Genomic DNA, 14,144 nt, shown 5'->3' with positions numbered 1-14,144 from the left:
CCTCCAGGCCGATTTACAGTCCACCTCACAGCCAAGTCTGTCTGCTGTTCCACGTCCAAGGAAGCGGACATTGTTTTCTGAGTAAATATAGAGGAAAGTTTGACCCGCAGTCATCAAATGACACATAGTAACCTTGCTTACAGACACCAAGGTCAGCGAATCACACCACCCAGTCGCACCACATTGTAACCGACTGCGACCCTCGCCGTTAATATCTGGGCACGTGCCATCTGCGGAGGTTGTGAAGGATTAGTGAGGGGATTCATCAAGAAAATCTGAAATATGCTGTAATAAATATTAGATTGTGAGACTTAAAACAGGGTTCCCATTCCCAGTGACTCTTTCTGAACTTTCTTTAAAAATGTTTATAAGCTGCAAATATATGGTGAAGACACAATTGACTAATATCTATATTAAATTAAATATATATGAAATATATACATTAATTGCAATTCATTAATTACAACTTTTTATGTTGCCAGATTGTGGAAAATCTTCTCTAACATGAGAATTTTCACTTTTTTTAGTGGTTCTTATCGATGACTTATGATGGATCGAAAAAGGATTAGTAAATTATGTATTCATTATTAATAGAGCAATTTCTTATTTCTTGATAAATGGTACTTTAACAGTACCCTGATATTTTATATGGCATGTTGATAATGAAAATATTGATCTTTTAATAATGATAAAACTATCAGAAACAATTTATTACTGCTCTAAATAAAAGGTGTATTCAGGTTATTATTAAAGCTAGATAGATATTAGATAGATAGATATATAGTAGATATTATTTGGGAACTGTCTCAGGTGATTCAAAATGTGGCTCAGGTGTTGGTTCTCCTCTTTGTTGGCGTTAGTATACACGTGTTGCTTAAATTGTGATATGGAAGAATGGAAAAAGTTCCATAACACAAACATTGTGCTCTGTGTTTTCCGTGTGTGAGAATTCATGTTGGTTTTTTTTACTGAGGATGCTTTGAGCTGAAAATTCAATGCACAAGATAAACATACCTTGATATTCTTTGACTACTGACGTCTTATCTTGTTGAATCTTGTAAATGGTCGTGGTAATAGCAGAGGATTAAAGAACCGTGTTGAACTAATTCAATTTTAGATATATAATCTTTATTTGCAGTTGTATCAAACATTGTGTCTTTACTCTTCATTGCTAATTTTTCATATATATATATTTCACATATTTACATCTCATATTTTGGGTGGTGAAGTGATGTTTTTCGTTCAGTAAACGGAATGAGAATTTGCAATTTTGGATTAACCAAACCCATTGTACATCATGTGACGCTCATGGGGTTCCACAAGTGAAAGTAGCTTAGCTGACGGACACATTAGCATAGACATGGTGACACCATTATCCTGGGGGCCACGTCATCTGTCTTCCTCCCAGGACGTGGATGTGAAGGTGGTAAACGGACTGAGCACCGTGCTTTCCATCGTTGATCACTGCGGGGGGGCAGAAACATATCCAGAATTCAATGTGTAAGTAAAAAAAAAGTCTGTATCTTCACATAAATGATCGCAGGCCTGTTACTGTGATCTAACATGAATTACTCACCCACTCTGTATCCTTCGTGTAGAGATTCTTTCTTGGCCACATTTTTGGCGACAACCAACAAATGTCCTAAGAGCTGGAAGTTGGTGTTAGAGTTAGTGTTCCATTGACTTGGAATGAAAATGTACAACAAGCACAGCGCACTAGGATTGGGCTGTAGCCAGAACCCCGGAACAGAATTATCATCGGGTCTATAGAAATGGACAGAAATTGATAGACTAACTTACCTCTGCATCATCATCTTTGGCCTCGCTTATTCTGGGAATAGGGATCCTTGGAATGACCAGGAAATGAACTGGGGCCTGAGGGGTGATATCCCTGAATGCCAAACACTGATGAACACACAAAAAAATACATATATTATATGTTACAGTTGTATGCAAATTTTTTTTTGTTTTGCCACAGTCATTGTGGTGTGCGGTTCTAACTTAATCTGTCCACAGCTCTTGTTTCCAAAACAACTCTGTCTAAACCACATGTTACTCTCCAGACTTCAGCCACTGACTTTTGTAATGACTTTGCTGGTAAAGTTTCCCTCGGAGGAATCTGATGTGGACCCTGTTTGTGTATTGGGGCTGCACACGGGTGCCACATGGATGTTTTGTTGTTCCTGTATCAACATGTAGTTTTATCTCCAAGTTTTTATGGACTTCCAGATCTTCCAATGATATTTGAGAAATTGGACCTTTCAAGTTGGAATCAATTTGATATCTTTGTAGACATTAATCAGTGTCTATTGCTTCGAGGATTGTTATGACAATGTCAGTCTGTAAACGTCAGTCAGCTAACAATCCCTAATGACAATTCTTCACCCGCCTTACAAGTTTTAATCAACGAGTCAATTACAATGTCGTACACATCAGCTCAGTTCATGAAATGAGAAGTACAGGCAGATTAATATTTCACCAAATTCCCATTTTAATGTCGGTGTGCTGCAGTTGTTATTTGTCCTGAGGTGTCTAAGTACACATCTGTGTATTTCATAACTTCATCAACAAGTACTTCATCTCCCAGATCCACGTGGAAGAGGCCGACAGAGATAACCGTTGACAAACGCGTGTGTTGTTTTGTTTTCCTAGATATGCTGTGTGACGTTTACCTTCTCGTCTTCGTAGATGATATCCGCAGGGAGGCTTTTGTCAATCACCCTGGAGAAGATGGTTGGGGCTGGGGAGCCGTACTTCCTGCTGGCCTCCACCGCCAGCCTCACCTCGTCGCTCTTGGTGCACAGTGGCCTCTGGGGGTCAGAGAGACACAAGTAAGTACAGCTGCTGCTAGCTTAGCTTCTGCTGCTAGCTAGTAGCTTCTGCTGCTAGCTTAGCTTCTGCTGCTAGCTAGTAGCTTCTGCTGCTAGCTTCTCTTCATCTGCTAGCTAGTAGCTTCTGCTGCTAGCTTGTAGCTTCTGCTGCTGCTAGCATGCTAACACATCAAAAACAACCTGCAAACGAGGCCACAATGACCCGAACCTCTTGGCGGCGGGGCACTGCGGGTGTCCCGCAGCCGCCACCAGAGCCGCCACCAGAGCCGGGGGGACGGGTGTTGTCCAAACGCTCTGCGGCAGCTGAAGAAAACAACACGTTTATGAGAACGAGAACGAGTGTAGTTGTTTTTGCAGCGGATACCTCGACTCCACGAACACGCTGCAAACGGTTGAGGTGAACGGTTCCGGTCCCGACGAACCTTGTCCGCAAAAGCTGACGAAAATACATAGCTATTGTAGTTTTCTCATGTGAATGAATATAAATGTATATATGACACACAACTATACAGATGGAACAAAATGTCTTGTTCACAAAACTCTGCACCCAACCGCTCTTCTGTTGCCTTCACGAACCCACCGGCATGCTTTACACGGCGAGTCAAGAATTGAAACTTGAGAAATGGCACAGTTCTATTAAAAAAAATAATGAGAAATGGATTTATGTAGTTAAGTTTAAACTAATCATCCTATCATGTTGTCAGTCGTGACTACGGTGCAACTGATTGTTGCACATTTTCGTTACTGTTGCCGTGATAATATTTAAACCCTCAAAATTACGACACTTTTGAGTGTCTCCAAAGGTAGCTTCTTTTCTTTCTATTTTTTAGCTCCAAGGGTCGTTCAAGAGCATCAACGGTCACCGACGCTAACAGCGGTGCTAATGTTAGGCGTATATCAGGAATGGACTGGTGCTTACTTTTCGATACTTTAGTTACCTTTCGTTACTTAAGTTACTTTTAGCAACTACGATGCAAGGAATTATCCTATCATGTTGTTAGTTTCTGTAGTTACTTCCCGTTACTCTTAGATTACCAGTCCAGCACTGGTGTATATATAGGCTTAAGTAAATCTATATTATGGCTTTAATAAAGTGATTATAAAGTAGTATAATTTGTTTGCCGTTACTCGGTATCCATACAGCGGAGAAGTAAAATACTTTGTGGCTTTCACCGCATATCTTTGACTTTTCTTCCAGTAGAGGGCGCTAATTCAAAAGACTGCTCCTCCATGTGTCAACGAAACAGAGGCAGAAGAAGAAGAAGAAGAAGCTGAAACATGGCGGCCCGCGCACGGCTGCCCTTGCTGTTCCCCAAGAAGCTTCCTCCGCTCAGACACCAGGCGCTCGTCCACACCGAGGCTGCGGCCAAGGAGCCCGCGTACCCCCCCGTCGTCGCCTCGCTCACGGCCAAAAGCAGATCGGCCCGGCTGCGCCAGAATGAGGAGCGTGTGAAGCTGATATGCGCCTCCCCGGTGGAGGAGAAGCTCTCCCTCGTCACTCGCATCCAGCGGATGAAGTTCGTGGTTTACCCTCAGACGTTCGCCCGGGACGCAGACAGGTGGTACCAGCACTTCACCAAGACCGCGTACATCCCGGGTCTGCCCGACAAATACACGCAGGAGCCGGAGGAGAGGAGCAGCGCCGCGGCGGAGGGCTCGCCGCCGCCGCCGCCGCAGCAGCCGGGGGCCGCAGCTCGAACCTCGGTGCCGGGCATTGACGATGAGGCGTTCGCGGACATCCGTTCCTTGGTCACCCAGGTCATTTTACAGGAGCACTGGCACACGAAGAAACGCAAACCGTTCCTGTACCGAGAGCAGGAGATGATGGTCGGACCTTTCCTGCGGAACCTGGTGGCCGGACTCACCCACAGTCTGGCCAAACACAACCCGCTGCTGCTGCTCTCCAGTCTGGGTACAGCATGGATCATAATAGGCTGTGTGATGTGTTATTGGGACGTTGCAGCTTGTAATAACTGATGAAACTTAAATTAATCTATATATGAATCAGTCAAGCCTTTTCTTTTCTAGAGCTGCCATCGTCAATTCTTGCACACCAACATTGTTTACACACATACATATATATATATATATATGTAAATACACACATGTTAATATATTTACATATGTGTATGTATATTTGTAAGTGAACATGTATACATATTATTTCGTGCTGGTTTAATTTTTTGAATATTAAATTATGTCAACGAGGGACTAGCAAAGTAAAAGTTTAATTGTACGTGCATTATGACAGTTAAAAGACGCTTGACCGGATTATTCAATACATTATTATACTTTTTTGAATATTTAAATGTTAAATCTTTGCTAATTCCGGCTTCTCAAACAATCTGAATATTTTTTTGGCTTTCATCTGTTGACGAGACCAAACAAGACATTTTGAAGACATTACCTTGGAGTCTGAGTCACTGTCCACTGACAATTCATTGTCAAGGCAACCGGCAGATCTGTTTATAAAGAGAATAACCATTGGCTACAGCTCTAGCATAAATATAAAGTACCAGAAGTTAATGCAGAATTGCCCATTTTCAGAGTGATATATAATATGGTCTTTCATTTTCTTTTCCAGATATTAATTCCCAAGTGAACTTCTACTGGAGGCGAGGAGAGAGAATCATCCCAAAGGGGCACCGGAAAGGCCGGCAAGAGCCAACCAGGTTCCAGATCGATGACCGTCCCCACTGTCAGATTAGGATCACGGAGCAGCTGCCACAGGTACTAATCATTTTCACACCATGGAGTTTATGTTTCTTTTAGTTTTAAAGGAGCAACACATCAGAATTTCGAATGGGATTTCACTTTTTAAATTATGAGAGAATTGTCCGTGATGGGATTGTGGGCGGGTGGTGGGCAATGTTTTATATATTTAATTCCTTTGTTGGGTTTACAATGGGGTTTTCATACATGACAAACACAGACCATTTAAACAGACAGACACTGAAAGATGATATAAAGTCACTGATCATTTTCTGTCTCTTAGTTCGCTCCGCTGGAGGCCTCCTATGCAGCCCATGTTCCAGAAGTCAAATTTGCTCCCAACCTGATGCCTCTATTCAGACGACAGTATGACAACAACATCTTCACAGGTAACACAGCCACCGGGGACCAGTCACATCCACCGTGCCTTACCTCCATCTTGGTGATGTGATTTTGGAGTAGTCTAAACAACATCAATTTATGCTTTTTGTGTGTGTGTGTGGATTGTGCATATTTTTATGAGCTTCAATGTGCAGACCATCCCGGGCCTTATTTCCTCAAAATCATCGAGGCTAATGTGTCCTTAAAGTTCATTACTTTGGACTGATATTTCCTAAAAGCCAAAAATGGCGCCCTTAGAATTCGTCGTCATGATCGTGTCTCCTTACCACTTGAAGGAGACTAAAAGCTCCAGAAACTATAGGAGGAACCGATATGTTCCTGTTTTCATTATTTTGTTACCTCTCGCTGTCACTAGGGGGCACCATCATGCAACTCTCAGTGTCTGTTCAGTCAGACAGAGTTCAGATGAGATCGGTTTATATTGAATTCACCACCCTCGTCTCGTAAACAGGTGCCAAGCTACCAGACCCAGCATGTTACGGTCACACTCAGTTCCACCTGGTCCCGGACCGATACCACAGAGACCGGATGTCTCGGCTGAAGCAGTCTGACCAGGTGGAGGTCTTCCTCAGAGCCAACGGACTCGCCAGCCTCTTCGCCTGGACAGGAGCTCAGGCCATGTACCAGGGTGAGTTGTAAACACAGCAAATACACATCAGGTGTATCCCTGATCATAACACAAATGATTTTACAGTTTATTTTTTTTGTGTTTGGTGATTCTAGAATTATAAGACAATCAAATATGCATTTGTTCTTGATGTGATTTCCTTTTGTGTCAAATAAAGATAATTGATCATAATATCAATCAATACGATACATGTAGTGATATATCTCAATACTTGTATATATTTTTCACTGAAAATTTTAAATGGTCTTACTTGATAGTCTAATATGTATATTACATCATATTGATAACTTGGAAAATTTGCACCAAAACTACTTAATTCAAAAGCGACAGTGATTTAGTGTGAGAAGCTTTATCAATATTTTTGCACGGCCCAATTAAAAAGTCTTGAATTTTATTTACAAAGGTCATAATTATATTTCTAGCTTGTCATATTTTTACTTATAAAGTTGTTTATATGTGAATTCAGCAAAACCTGAAGAAAAAAAAAAAATATATATATACTTTACTTAAGAGACAAGAAACAGCTGGTGGTCAAACTTCCTTCTCTCCTCTGTAGGTTTCTGGAACCACGAGGACGTCACCAGGCCTTTCGTGTCCCAGGCCGTGGTCACCGACGGCCACTTCTTCTCCTTCTTCTGCTACCAGCTCAACACCGTGGCCCTCTCTGTGGAGACGGACAGCAACAACCCCAGGAAAAACCTGTTGTGGGGCACCGAGAGCCTGCGGCTGTACGAGAGCGTGCGGGACGGAGAGGTGGTGGGCCTGGATGACGGCGTCCTCAAACTTCTGGTCCATTTCCTCATGAACCGACCGTAGACTTGTTCAGGTGTCTCTCTTCTCTTGTGGTTGTTTGCCTCCGTCTGCCGGTGGGAAAATGTCTTTTGTTCGCCAAGGCACACGAACTCAAGAGAAACACGGCAGACGTGTGCAAGTTTTGTCAGACTGTATAAAATGTAATTATTTGAAGAAGAAAAAAGCAGAAAACTCAGTTAATCTGTGTCTAACAGGTTTATGAGTTTGAAAACTGAACAAAGTTCAGACATATACTAAACACACCATCCCAGATTATCATTACTGTGCAGACTATTTATGCAAAATTAAAATCATGCTTTACAATCTAAGTTTTCTGTGTTTATCGCTACATACTACAAACATTTGAACATTTTATTCATTGCATTACTATTTCGTTGTTAATTTAGTTTCATGTTTGACGGTTGTTTTTTTAGGTATCAAATATGATATTCAACACTACTTGTCAAAATCTGCTGCTTACTTTAAATCATTTTTTCATTTACCTGCTGCTCCAGAAACGAGTCAACTGAACTTAAGTTCAATTATTATGTTTCAAGTCTTTTTTTAAGTTTTTAAAATGTGGCACAGTTGCTCACTACTGAGCTGTGACACGCACACAACAGTTCAGTGAGACATTCAGGTTATTATCTTCTCTTAGACCATCTTCTGCTTTATTAACAGGAAAACAATACACTGACACATCTGCATATATGGCAATTTATCTTGCTATACATGTTATTGAAGTAATACAAAGCAGTTGAAAGATATATGCATTTCTTTCTCAGAGTTTAAGGCACAGCTCAGAAACCACATTGCGTTAGTAACAGATGTAAAGTTAGACTTGAGGTTGCACTTCCAATGCATTTTCACTCTGACAGAGTGAGGTGTGAAGTCACAGACATTGATCTCGGTTTGGCCACAGGAAGTGAAGGAACTCACTTTCTGTTCAGCAGGTTCAACGCTTAAAAACTCTTTCAACCATCACAACGCCGCCGTGGATAAGAAAACAAAAATCACATCTGCCAGGGAAAGAAAGTTTGACAAAAAAGTAACTATGAATTAAAAGTATTATTATAGAGTGAGGCTTATTGCATTTTTGCTTGGTGAAAATATTTAGATTTTTCACAAAACAGTTCTTTGATATTGCTTTAAAGCTCTAACATTCACATCTGAAAATGAACAAAATAAAACAGAAGCAGCATCTGCTCAACTGCAGCCCTTAGAGTCTTCATACTTTACGGTGTCTCGCTGAAGAACTTTCCTCTGCTGTGCTATTTTCTCCCTGAGTCCTGATGAAGGCAACAAGCATTACGTCATGAAAAATCACAAATATATGCAACAAACAAAAATAGAGCAGTGGCTCTCTAATGAGGCACCATTTCTATCCAGTTTATAAGCTGTAATTCATGTTTTAATTGATCATTAATAATCAATACACTCAAAAAGATTGGGGAATATTCTCCTACATCACTGCATTATCTTTCTCTTTGGCTCTTCAATCAATGCATTAGGGAGACCTCATCAGTGACGGCTTATCTACTGGAAAACTTCTTCAAGACAGCTGGACCAAAACCTATTTATTAACTGCTTATTAACATTTACAGCTGCAAAATTAGAGTAAAACAGTCAAAAAGTAAAATGTTGATGTAAGAGTGAGAGAGATCTTATTAATGGTTCATAACTACTCTATAATAATAATGAACAATTTATTACTCCATTCATAACAGCAAATAAAGCTTTAGAAATGGTATCTTATCAGAAAGTGGCACAGAAGAATTAGCACCAGTCACATAATACTCACAGTGTGTTTGTTTGGTCCTCATTTGCCCCGTTTCCTGAGAACAAGGCAGACCATTTCAAATTAAAATGAAACATACAGGGTACATGCTGACATAAACAAGTGCATCCGTGTGTGTTGTCGGGATTCATTACCTCCTTTGCACTTTTTCTTGGACTGACTCCTCTCGAAGAGCAGAATGGCAGCGACCAGGATAATCACTTCGACCAGGATGGCGACGAAGGGCTTCAGAGGCTCCCAAAGGGTGATGACCTTCAGCAACGGTCCAAGTACAGCAATGTTAAAAAAAGAAAAACTCCATTACAAGAGAGGCATCAATGTGTAAGCAGCATTTTATTGCTGGTTGAGGTAAATATCCTTTTGACTACTTTATATATAATTAAGGTGGTGTAGTCCTGTGGTTTCCGACCTCGGCGTCGGGCCCCTCTGAAGGGTCATAAGATAAATCTGAGGTACAACCCTTAATCATAGGTTAAGAGTAACTTTCCACAACTGACCCTCAGCTCCACGTGGCTCGTCGTGGTGCCGATGGCGTACACCGCCTCGCAGTAGTACAGGCCAGAGTCAGCCTCCGTCAGGTTGTGCACCACCAGCTTGGCCGCCGCCTCTTTGTTTTTGAACTCATACCGTCGAGGCTCTGCAGCAACGGAAATCTGCTCCTGTAGGACAAAAGCGTCCCGCGTGCTTATTACTTTCCATCCTTTCGATCCCAGTGGGTCAGCTCATGTGTGCTTTTCAGTGCCATTTTTTTTTTTTTTATTCATTAGATGGTTGCCGTCACAGACAGTGAGCATCGTCTCAGGGTAATGATGAAGAAAACACGTTAACCCCACTTAAAGTCAGTGAGACAGCATCAAAGACTGTCAGCCAACGGCTCACTCACTCTGTCTGTCCCGTTTGCTTTGTACCAGTTCCAGGAGACGGGCTTGGGTTTGGTCTCCCCCATTTTACACGCGACCACCACTGAATCCCCCACATAGCTGACCATTGGCTTATCTCGCACCTCGCCGATCTGTGGAGCTGATGGAGAAAACCAGTGAAAGATGACGATGAGGAAAATCAAAAGATGCTCCATCTGCTCCATCCTTCTCAATCCTGTACGTGAAACGTGATGCAGGTGTATTCATAAGTATAAAACATATAGCGGGAGCCAAGTTACACTTCCACATAGTTTAAATAAGTGCAGTTTTTGTAACCTAATACTTCAGGTTAGTTTAAGAACAATGTTTGTAAAAGGCAGCAATATTTAAGTTTCTCCTTCAGTAGTTAAGCATCTTACTTATTTCAGTTTATTTTATTTCTTATTTCAGTTGAGGCTCAAAGACCGACGAGCCACACGGTGTTATGTGTTGGATAAGGATTAATGTTGTTTTATCTTTTAAACTGGAGTACTGTGGAAGTTATTCCTGGTGCAATTAGTGTACACGAGTCAATCCAAGACGAGTCTAACCCCCCCCCCCCCCCCCACACACACACACACAATATGAAAGGATTTGTACCTGTCAAAATAAAATCTACCCTTGCTTCATTTCCGAACGCGCACGAGTAACTTCCAAGGTTTTCTTCACTGACGATCCTGAACCTGTGATGCAAAAACAGAAAGCCGGAAGGATTAATGTTTCATACGGATCATCCGTCTGTTTGAAGTGCACGATGCACAAGTAAATGTGTTCAGATTATCTTTTAGTAAACTATATACATATACACTACATCCTACTAAATATACACAATCAACGTAAATTAAGTTTTATTTAATCTGAAGAGATTTTAAAGTCAAATCTAACACTAACCCAACTTTTTTAAAACATAGAAGTGAAGATTGAATTCCTCAAGCTGCACGGCAAAGTGAGGACCTGAAATAACATTTCATATATATGAATATGTGTTTATGTAAATCAGGGTGTACACACATATATGCAATTGAATCATCAGACAACACGGCACACCGTGGATTGGGGCTCATGCTGTACCTGTAAACACACCACGAATGGATGAAATAATGAAACCATGAAGCGCTTACACATGTTTGAGATGATACATCTCATCCACCAACTGCACTGCGAGGCGTCCGTTCTCGATCTCGTCCCCATCTTTTCTCCAGAAACCAGTTATGTTCGGCGGTTTGCTCAGACCGCCGGTCCAGGTGCATTCGAGGGCTAGATCGACGGGACTCAACAGCTCAACTCTCTCGGTGTGACTCTCGCCTGTGGGCAGAGTTTGTAGAAGGGGCGTTTCAAACAGCGAGACACAAGGCAAAAAATCGGATCAATCATCTGTTCATTCTGAGAAGTGTGATCATATGGCCCAAAAAGACCCTCAAAATGAAGCTGGGGGTGAAAAGGTCACAAGATGCTGACAACATAGTGTTTACTTGATGGCCGGATGCTAGAAGAGAGTTACCTTTTAGAACAACACTTCTTACATCTGTTGGCAGAGGACTGGTGGGAACCAGTGTCGCAGGCGTGGGGTCCGGCGGGGTCTCTGACAGGAAATAGAACAACATAAACTTGTAGCCTAAGCAAAAGTTGTTTGGACGTTGTTGGTGTATTTTTCTTATGAGTGATGGTTTTCTCTATCCCCCTCCTAATTGCTGCAAGTCCATAAATATGTCATTGCTCATTTGTGTCCCTGGAGAGTTTGCGCATCCCATCATGATGCAAAGGTCGTCTCGGGGGAGTTCGTGGGGCAACAGACAGGAAAAGATAAAGACAAATGCAAACTGACAACCCGGCAGCTTTCAAAACCCAATCATGATGGTACGTGATGGTGTCGAAGATCCTTTGACCTTTTTTCCCCCCCTCCCTTCTCCACAAGGTTACGGGACATTGGGTGGAGAAAGGAAGAGATAGGCAGAGCTTTAACACGACAACAACATCAAGAAACAGGCAAAATGAACCCCAAATAACATTTACTTGTGTTGGTGTGTCTGCAGCAGGAGACGAGCAGCAGGAAGATCTGAAACGGGAGCTGCTTCCATGAGGCTGACATGATTATATTCCCTCTGCCGTCTCTGCGAGCACCTCTCTCACCGTCTCTCTCTCTCTGTCTGTCTCTGTCTCTGTCCACTGCATCGTCTAACCACTCCCCCCCCCCACCCCCCCTCCCCTCCCCTCCCCTCAGCTGCACAAGTGACGCAGCCTGTGTTGTGTTTGGCTGCCTCCATCCATTATTCACTGAGACACAGGGTGTATATTTCTTGATGTAGCGCGAGTTCCTCTACTGCAGGTTACTGCAACAGAACGTGCCAAAATAAAGACTCCTTGCCAAAAAAAAAGACGGTTGCTCCTCTGTGTGACAAGAGAAACAGCACTCACACCAGCCAGAGTAGTGTTATGTTGCCACGGACTGTGGAGCTTTCTGCAAGGTGCCATATCCTGTTACAGGAGAGGGAGCAGGCAGCCGAAGGTCACACGATCCGCCTGCCCACATGAAAACAACCAAAAGTGGGAACTGTGGTTGTCATTTTTTCTTTTTCTTTTTTTTTGCTTATTGCTTGAACCCAGAAATTCTAATTTGGATAGATTTTAAATGAAGTCATCTACTAACAGAAAAACGAGAATTGCTGCCTCGCTGTTGTGTGCCTTCACATGGCAATTTGAAAAAAGAAAATGTGACAACTAAACAGTGTGCGAATGCCTGAATCATGTGCCCTCGACCTTGGATCACCGACATCGAATCAGTCCAAGTAAAGACACCCTCTCAAGCGGTCCCTTCTCTCTCCATCCCGACCAAATGGACAAAGCAGACAGATTGACAGTCCGAAAACAAAGATTACGATTTCACGTTCGATTTCAACAGACGTGATTTCACATCTACTTGAGTAACTCAGTTGAGCGAGTGCTTCTCCTCGAGGGGGGATATTCAGCCTTTTCTTTCCACCCCTAGAAAACAACCCCCATTACCACTATTTACAATAACACCGAGTTAAAAACCCACATGTAGGTTAAATGTACCACTGACACGCATACAAGCAAACAACTGTCACTACATCGAGGTTATTTGAATTTGTCTTCGTCTGACCATGTGACATTGTTTTAAGGAGCACAATCTCCATTAGTTCTACATTTTGGTTCTTAATGAATTTCTGTCTTTACGGTTATTTGAGAATTTCCTTTTCCTCTCTTCGTCCTCCACTGTTTCTTAATAAACAGTTCCTCTAACAAATAATCTAGAATCCACCTCATACTCTGCAAGGTCTGGCTCTCTATGTCTGTCCTGTGTGGGTCATCCCGGTGCAGGACTTACAGTGTCTCGCATAAGGACATATACAGTATAGGACTGTGGAATTCTTGAAGGGACTTTGTTTTAACTGACAATTAGCAGTGATTTAAAGTCTGGCTTGTCTTACTGTACGTTCAGGGATCTCCAACTACAGCGATAGTGTGAAACAAGAGTCAGCCCACCGTCTGTGGCCTCTCACCGTCAGGCCAGTGCAAAAGTAGCATCAACACGAACTTGCGGAGGACAGCAGAGTGAACTGTGCCCTGAATCCCTGCAGGAAAGTGTTTTGGAAAGTTTCAGGGTTGAGTGAAAAGCAGACAGACATATACATTCCAGGGCTAAAGAAGGACAAGAGAGGAACTGATAACATGTTGACTGCAGGCAGGTGCAGACGGGAGGGAGAAGAGTACCGGAGTGTGCTCCTGCCATCCTGAGAGAGGGAATATTCATCTAAAATAATCAGATGAATAGCTTTACGGAAATATTGTTAGTGGGTGGAAAATCTTAATAATACACTTAATATTGTACATTATCAGTACATTTACTCAAATACTGTACTTCAGTAAGGTACTCTTTTCATTCTATACAACTTTATACTTCTTAATTTAGTTCTCAAGTCAATGTTACGTAAAACATATCATATTTATTATCCTGCACGCCGGCATTGCCTGGGTAGGGTATTGTTTTCACCCGTGTGTGTGTGTGTGTGTACTGTACTATACTGTTCAAAATAACTGAAAAACACAAGGATGGATTTACA

The 14,144-nt window shown here is 42.2% G+C and overlaps 3 protein-coding genes across 3 annotated transcripts; 1 reads left to right on the top strand and 2 right to left on the bottom strand.

Annotated features, from left to right (window-relative positions):
* Window positions 1–1,106: 1,106 nt before the first annotated feature.
* Window positions 1,107–3,424, bottom strand: hint2 (histidine triad nucleotide binding protein 2). The gene is made up of 5 exons (XM_035639519.2): window positions 3,196–3,424; window positions 2,673–2,810; window positions 1,801–1,905; window positions 1,577–1,649; window positions 1,107–1,464 (listed from the first exon to the last, which is right to left on the bottom strand). The coding sequence occupies exons 1-5, from the start codon at window positions 3,280–3,282 to the stop codon at window positions 1,373–1,375; spliced, it is 495 nt and encodes a 164-aa protein (XP_035495412.2). The 5' UTR covers window positions 3,283–3,424; the 3' UTR covers window positions 1,107–1,372.
* On the top strand, window positions 2,688–7,694 carry mrps30 (mitochondrial ribosomal protein S30). The gene is made up of 6 exons (XM_035639517.2): window positions 2,688–2,831; window positions 4,030–4,743; window positions 5,416–5,561; window positions 5,827–5,932; window positions 6,397–6,573; window positions 7,130–7,694. Exons 2-6 carry the CDS (start codon window positions 4,110–4,112, stop codon window positions 7,387–7,389), a joined length of 1,323 nt encoding a protein of 440 aa, XP_035495410.2. The 5' UTR covers window positions 2,688–2,831; window positions 4,030–4,109; the 3' UTR covers window positions 7,390–7,694.
* A 312-nt stretch (window positions 7,695–8,006) lies between these two features.
* emb (embigin) lies at window positions 8,007–13,813 on the bottom strand. Its single transcript, XM_035639518.2, has 11 exons — window positions 13,795–13,813; window positions 13,584–13,655; window positions 12,076–12,336; window positions 11,564–11,644; window positions 11,184–11,367; window positions 10,663–10,745; window positions 10,047–10,183; window positions 9,661–9,822; window positions 9,298–9,415; window positions 9,167–9,200; window positions 8,007–8,654 (listed from the first exon to the last, which is right to left on the bottom strand). Exons 1-11 carry the CDS (start codon window positions 13,811–13,813, stop codon window positions 8,594–8,596), a joined length of 1,212 nt encoding a protein of 403 aa, XP_035495411.2. The 3' UTR covers window positions 8,007–8,593.
* Between the last annotated feature and the right edge of the window lie 331 nt (window positions 13,814–14,144).

The sequence above is a fragment of the Scophthalmus maximus genome, chromosome 19 (genome assembly GCF_022379125.1).
Source record: "Scophthalmus maximus strain ysfricsl-2021 chromosome 19, ASM2237912v1, whole genome shotgun sequence".
NCBI classification, from domain to species: Eukaryota; Metazoa; Chordata; class Actinopteri; order Pleuronectiformes; family Scophthalmidae; genus Scophthalmus; species Scophthalmus maximus.
This window is presented reverse-complemented; position numbering and strand designations above follow the sequence as displayed.